This window comes from Hippocampus comes, unplaced genomic scaffold (genome assembly GCF_001891065.2).
Source record: "Hippocampus comes isolate QL1 unplaced genomic scaffold, H_comes_QL1_v1.1 scaffold116, whole genome shotgun sequence".
Taxonomy (NCBI): Eukaryota; Metazoa; Chordata; class Actinopteri; order Syngnathiformes; family Syngnathidae; genus Hippocampus; species Hippocampus comes.
In genome coordinates, this window is record NW_017805120.1 from 210,216 (window position 1) to 217,788 (window position 7,573).

General features: G+C 48.6%; 2 protein-coding genes across 2 annotated transcripts in view; one reads left to right on the plus strand and one right to left on the minus strand.

The window, feature by feature from the left end:
- dock1 (dedicator of cytokinesis 1) overlaps positions 1 to 7,573 on the minus strand; it is a 65,781-nt gene that overhangs the window by 20,822 nt on the left and 37,386 nt on the right. The window contains 1 exon segment of the mRNA XM_019865783.1: positions 1,204 to 1,305. Coding sequence (XP_019721342.1) covers positions 1,204 to 1,305 — 102 coding nt within the window.
- The window catches only part of insyn2a (inhibitory synaptic factor 2A), a 17,427-nt gene continuing 15,373 nt past the window's right edge, over positions 5,520 to 7,573 (plus strand). Inside the window, exon 1 of the mRNA XM_019865789.1 lies at positions 5,520 to 5,664. The gene's annotated coding sequence lies outside the window, so the exon portion shown is untranslated. The remainder of the gene's footprint in view (positions 5,665 to 7,573) is intronic.

Genomic DNA, 7,573 nt, shown 5'->3' on the forward strand with positions numbered 1-7,573 from the left:
CAATCAGAGTTAAAATGATAAATTCTAAACATTAAATATAATGAATCAGAACTAGGTTGATAAATAGAGAAAGGTATTGAAATATCCATTATGAATACAAGAGAAAATTAACACAAGAGTGCCAGGGTGTGTATGTATAAATTCCCGATACAAACCAAAAGTATAAAAATATCACGGTTAAGGGTAAAGCATGAGCCTTAATGGAGACTTCTTTCTTCTTACTTTGTTTCTTTTCTGATTGATATAAAAATGATTCAATAGATATAAACATACAACACGGGGTAGGACTAGATAAGTTCTTTACTTCTTCCTACTCCCTTGAACATAATAACTGTGTTGAATGATGACTAATTTCTCTTTCCTCTTTACTATTTTATTTACCTTATTTTCTGTCAAATTATTACTGTATATGTTTTATGTTCAATAAACAAACAAACAAACAAACAAACAAAACAAACAAGTCAATCCAGTATCGGATACACAAAAGTGGGAGCAATCAGACAACATTTTGACAGCAAGTACCTTTTTGAAGGACTGCTGCAAATGGTCAAAATTGACTCGAAAATTGCCAATTGGAACCAAAATGTCCGACTAGCAGCGGCTTTTCCGACATGATTTCCTGAGACTTTTTGGAGAGTCTTTTCATGACAGACACGCCGACTGAATTTCACGCTGCTCCGTGAGTGCTTTTTGGGGCGGGGGAAAAGTATTGGAAAGCCCTGAAAATGGCCATTTATTTGCCCCAGGAATAACAAGGACAAAATTTCAAAGTGCTAAAGTGAGGGATGCATCTCTCGGGGATTTGAGGTGGCATGTTTAGAGGGGGGGAAAAAATTAAAAAAAAATCCTGTGCGCTGCAGACATCTTTGAAATGTGGCTATGGCTGCGAGAGAAACAATCAATCTGTGCAAAGATTCCCGCTTCCTCGCCGTGATTGTTTGTCTTGCCAACAGCCTCACTGTGGCCTCGCAGGACAACACGGTCAAGGGCACAGAGTTTGCTCTCGGTGCTCAACTTGCACTGCAACGGTAGGTGAGGGCCGGCGTGCCGACGCTCCCCTCCGACAATGACGACAACGACCAACGCAAACGGATTGGGCGATTCGATATTATTTCGAAAGCCATTCAGAGAGACGACAGCGGCGCCTTGAGATACAAACACATCATTTGTTCTGTGACTCCATACACTCGTACTGGCACTCACCACCACGTCGCTCCGTATTTTGCCGAAGGTGTTGATCAGATGCGCGTAGTGATAGTCGTCCATCTGCCTCAGCGTGGCGGTCATGCTGGCCACGAAGCTCCCCTGCGCAACGACAAGTACAAGGAGTGCGTACGGTCAAAAGTGGTCGGAATTGCGATGGACTTGCCCGACTTGATTGGACGGGAGTTTGGGAGCGGGGGAGCGCTCGCCCGATCTCATTAACCCGCCGGCCTCCCCCTGTCTCGGCTGATTAGAAAAGCCCGTGATGTCCCTAAAGGGCCGCCCCCGCTGGCTCAGGTTCGCGCCGCTGCACGGCGAAGATAGGCGACCGACCGGAGGGGAGGCGTTCGGATGCCCGTCACGTGCCGGCTTCAATTCGCTCCTGATTGCTGACATGTTGTTTTTGCAGCGGAACTTTCAAAAAGAACGGATGGACTACAGAGCCTTCCAAGCCAATCCTTGCTAATCAGCTACTACGAGTGATGGAACCAACAGCAAAATGTTGGAAGGACACTCTTGATGCTGACGGCCTTTCAATAGCCACCACTCAGTTAAATGCATACGTGACAATTAGAACCATTCAAAAAAGACCCAAAAAATCTTAATCTAGCAAAATTCTAGTCAAGTTTGTTCAACACAGCCAATGGCTTGAAGAAAAAAAATAAATGAATGGCATGAAATGTCCCTCGGATCTCTTAAGAGTTAAATAGGCCAGAAATGATGTGGCTCGCAATTAGAAACCCATCTGAATAATAATTTGCATGATTTGTACCGCTGACGAGAGGCTGCGTACATCATGGAGACAATCAGGAGAAAATTAAGCGCAGATAAGAAGGCGTCATTTAAACCGGCGGCGAGCTCTCGATGAGCAGCGTGATAAACGGGATGGCGCGTGCGGCTCGAGTAGCTTCCTGAGCAATTGCGCCGCCAAAAACTTTGGAAACCACACGACGCACTTTTGCTGCATGCTACTTCAAACAAAAAAACGTCCACAGTGTTGGGAGATGAGACAATCTTTCGAAAATTCTGCCCTTGAAGCTGCTTTCACCTCATGACATGAATGAATCTTATTCTTACCAAAGCCAAATGAAGAGATGGGATCTCAATCTTGACCAATTCATCTTATTTGTGCCCATTAAAAGTCGAAATAAGGTTTTACAGAAGGTTTGTCTCTGTAGAAAAGCAGACAGATAAGCCCTTGGGCCCGCCTTTTTCCATCCACGTTGAGAACGCACCGCATCATCCCTGCAATATTTGCCGTCACACCTCGCATCTCTTTTCTGCACACGGCGCCTGAACATCTGGCGCAGCATGTGCTCCCGTTCTGCATTTAGATCTTAATTGTGGCGGGGTGACAGCGCCGGGATACACTTTCTTGGCAGCATCTTCTCTCGGAAAAAGCAAGCGCGTCGGGCCGCTCGCTCGCCAGGTCCCTCACCTCTGGTTAAATTTGACAATTAGGACTCGCCAGCTGATCCCGGCGCCTCCGGCGGCAATTGTTTGGTCGGTCGCAGACGAATCAGTCAGGGGCCGCACATAACAGGCATAAAATCAAATGTCAGATTGGCCAGCGCGCGCCCGTTAGCTTAAGTGGCTCGTGCTGCAGCCTGATGGCAAGCCGCGCGTCGAGGCTTCGCGCGTGGCGGGATCCTTATCGTACGGATGGATTTCCCGCTGAGAAGAAGAGTAGCAGTCGCGGCAGGACACCCTGTTGCTGGTTGCAAGAGTGCGCAGCGAGGGGACTTGTGAAGGAGGCTTTGAAGTTTGCGCCGCTTTTATCAATAAAGCCAATGCGGCGGGAATTACCGCGTGGCCTTCATGCCAGCTCTACACGTTGGATCTAGCAATTAGGCAAAGAAAATGAAGACGCAACAGCTTGTCATCAAACAAGTCTTTGATTGTTGTTATTCCCCCCCCCCCCCACACACACACAGCCGCGCATATTCCCCCACCTCATCACCAGGAGCAATCTCACTCAGGCGCCAGCAGGCTATGTATGGCGATACCTCCGAGAGGGCCCACCCCCCGCCAGATTTGCATATTTGCAGTCGTGCCAACTGACGTAACGCGCCGACCGACAAGCCAAGTAACTGACTGGCCAATCAAAATCACCAAACAACAGGCCAACAAATCAAGTGGCCAACTCGCCAACTGACTGACGACTTTCCGAAACCAACCAATTGACGATGTGACTTAGCAATCAGAGAAGCAACCAGCTCACCAATACCAACCGAGAAAAAAGGATAACGGGCGCTGAGTTTCGGAATGAAATGAATTCTGCTGTCCAAACCCACACTGAACCCAAACAAACTGTACTTCCCCCTCCTTTATTCCAACCCATCCATCAAACATTCCAAGTCAATCATCTAATGGATTCCCACCGAGCTCAAGTGTTGATCTAGTTGATTTCTCCCGCCGAGCGACAATAAAGCAAAGCTGAGTGCTGACATCTATCACCGTATCCTGAGGGGCTCAATAACCACGTCGTGCTTGAGGGGGAAAAATTGGGAGGGGGCTGGGGGGGTGGCGACTGTTAGTGGAAATGGGAAAAAAAGAAAAGGTGATTACGGGGTGAGAAAGAAAAATTGGGAATCTCCCCCTCCTCCTCCTAAAAATAAAACCCCTCTATTGTTTTTAAGGTTTTAATTATGCCCGCAGGGAGACGCTATACTAATCTCCAAGGAGTCTTCTCAGTTTGACAACATTGACAACGTCACGGGAAGAAAGAAGAAAGACAACAGCAGGTTCCGAATACCTGATAAGACACCGAATCTGCTGGTGAACATTTTGCGATCTTGAACGAACGCGACATTCCTTACAATAAGTCAAAGGGGCATTCTAAGATGGTCACAAACTGGATTTCCTCATCTCGAAATACTGCAAACCGACGCATACGGAAGCCAGATACCGTCTTGTCATTCAAGTGGAGATCCCCCCCCCCCCCCATCAACGACTCGCAGAACAGCTCTCTCGCTTGTTACGCGGCTTCATACCGACACGCAGGACGGTAAAAAGCTGTGTCCCGCGCATGGATGCGCCGGAGAAATCTCGGCGGGCATGTTTGATAGGAAGCGGAGTGATTGACCGCAAGGCTGCTCAAACACAGCTTGGACAGGAGTTGATCTGAGCGCGTGCCGCGCCGTTGTCGTCAGAAGGCAACGGCGGCTCTCTAAATTGCAAAGCAGGCGATCCATAAATCAATTTACAATCCCAACAGGGCCGGCGGTAGGACAGCAAGGAGGTTCCTTTGACCCCGCGGCTCTGCATGCGCTGCACAGGCGGGGCGACAAGGACATCGAAGAAGATTCCTCCCCCCACAACCCCAATAAGGGCTTGGCTTGGAGTGAATGAAATCAATAGTGGAAGAGAGAGGAGTCACTCCAGCGGTTTACCCAGCGGAGAAACAGTTTGCTTACACAAGCACATCGCTGAGCTGAAACTGAAAAAAAAAAAAAAAAAAAAAAAAGCAAATGGCAACGCTTTTTCTTTTTCTTGAGCCTGAGAAATGTATCTCTGAAGTGTATTAGAAGACAAGCCGTTAACCCTGAGCGGTTATCACCTGCGCGCTCCAAGGTCAAGCGCTCGGGTGAAATCCGAGGTCAGTTCGGAGTCAAAGATGGGATCAATAACAAAATCGGCACTGAAAAAATGTCTGGTTGAATATTTTGTTTTTTGTTTTTTTAATTCTACAACGACCGATTCAGCTCCGGGTTAAGTGACAAATTAAGAATTCAAATTACAGATCTCCGGTTTCAAAGTAAAACATCCGAAAATACACACTCAAGCATAGATGTCTGAAAAAAATCTACCGCAGTGACAAAGGCACTTAACATTGCACGTAAATACAGGTCAATTAAAAACTATGCTTAAAAAAAAACGATCCGTTAAAATGTATTTCATGTAGGCCGAACACACGTTTAAAAACAAAGCGTTCTTGAAGACTGAATGCAAACGTATTGACAAGCACATTGAACTATCAAGTTGAAAAGCCTCAACTCGGAGTTTCTCAACATGTTGTGTCCTACCCTCCTCCCATCTCGCCTCTCTCTCTCTCTCCCTCCCTCTCTCGCTCTTCCACACCACCTCACAGAACTCCGACGCTTGCATGCAGAGACGAGGGGAAAGCCAGAGCGTGAGGAGCAGCGCTGGCTGCAGCGGCAGCGGGGGAAGCGCATTGGGGAGATTCTACCCGTAAGGACGCTGCCGTTGTATGTTGGTGTGCGTGGATGCATGTGTGTGTGCGGGAGAGCGAGCGGGAGCCCCTGCTGCCGTCGTCACGCAGGCAGGAAAAAGGGGAGTCGAGGGGGTGGACAGGACGCCGATGTGCATCGACGACTCCCGACTCGACCGTATGCCCGCCCGCCCTGCCAACTTCTGCCATGGCGTAGCCTTTCTACCGCCCATCGGTGGGCATGCAAGTGGGAAATCATCTTTTCCCTCAGCGCTGCACGACTGACTGAGGTGAGTCTCCTTGGTTGGGGGAAAGTAGTTGAAGAATCCCTGGGGCATGGTTGAGATCTGAGGGCCTTTGATTTGCGGTCGATGGATTCTGGCTTCGTGTCGTGACATAGGGTCACTCTGGTTTCCTCCCTGTTGTCCGTCTCTGTATTTCGTGACTGAGTGGAGACCAATCCAGGGTGTCAGCTGGGAAAGACACCAGCTCACCACTGACAAGTCAAGCAGCAGAAAAATGCAGGGAAGGGGAGAATAGGTCCACTGATTTGTGGCATCGAAAAGTCAAGTCATATTTTGAAGGTCAGGGGGCAGGGGATGATGACTTCCGTTTTTGAGGTTTGTGATGAAACTTCTTCTTTGTTCCTTTTTGAACATGCAAAGTTGAGCTTTCATCTGCAGAGTGTAACCTGACCAACTGCCGGCCAACAGACAAAGCGAGCAAGTGACTCACCGATCAAATAATGAACAAAACGGAACGTGTCCAAAGCTGAGCACTTGAAATGGCTGATTAGAGGGCACGGTTGGCAAAGTGGAGGAATCTTGCGAGGATCCAGGTAGGCAGGAGAAGAACTGCTACCAACCTGAATGGAAAACTAAGATAGACGAGTGGCCGGGCCCAACTCTGTACAGAAGGGTAAAAACATGGCGCGTGTGCGTGTGTGAGTTTGAAAGCTGGGTATCAAGAGTGGTGACAACCCTTCACCGACGCGTCACTCCTCCACTCCGCTCTTGCTCTGATTGCATCTTCCCCCGAGATCATCCACAGAGCGATGGAGATGATGAGGGTGATCCGCGGCTTTACAGCGATCCCAAGTAGTAGCGAACGGGGTGAAAATGGAATGCCTATATCCACGTAGAAACGACACGCCGTCATTTGTATGTCACTCAAGAGTCTATCTTTAACCTCCCGCTGGTCTCTCAAGAGGGCCGACCCGCAGCTTTAAAGGACAGTACCTCACGCGCAGCAGAGCGAGTTGTGAAAAAGGGACGGGTTCAAATTGATTTACAAAAAATGAGTGCTCACAGCGAAGACGAAATTGAAGCAAGGTGGAACCGAATCCTGCCCGTGACTTGTGTGAACGGCGCCTACACACGAGCGCAAGGAGATTAAACATTAACGAGGGGAAGACCCACACCGAGGAAGATCTGATTCATCCTCCACCATACTCCTCCTCCATTTCCCGCCCCGCTGTGTTCGATTCACACGCATCGCCTCGCAATTGCTGGCCACAACGTGGTGGAAACTCCCGTTACCCAGAGGCTTTGGAGAAGGCAACAAAAAGACCAGGGAGATACCGTACCTCCTCACAAAGGAACAAATCCAAGAAAAAAAGCGAGAGGGCGAGGCAACGCATCGTGGTGAGCGGGGCGGCTTCTGCAGCGCCTTCTGCGAGATTTCATCTCCGCAGCCGCGTGGATGCTTTTGATCCCCGCACGGGGGAAATCCTCAAAGAGGACAAGCAGAGGCGCACTTGGGTGCGGGGGGAAAGTTCACAACAAACAGGGCAAAGCAAAGGCAATGGGGAAAAGTCAAGAAAATTCCACTCAGAGGGGATTAAAATGGATGCTGCCACAGTAAACTTGTGAACCATACAGTAGTCTATTCATGAAACAAAACAAGACTTTTAGGGAAGTGCACTTCAGAACAAAAAATAGTGTCAGGAACTTGGTAGGAGCTGCAAGGATGTCAATAAATCCTGTTGAGTGCCTTCAACAGGTATGCAAATGAGCTCCTACCCTGGCACCACTGCCGAGTTCCTCATCTGATCTGAAGCATTGAGCCGGAATGTGACTGGGATTGCAATAGAAGAGGTGACTGGCTTTTGCACGTCCTTCAAACGGCGCTTCTGTTATCTAGTCCTCACCGCAGCATCGGAAAAAAAAAAAAAAAAATGTTGAAAATTCCCCCTCGGAA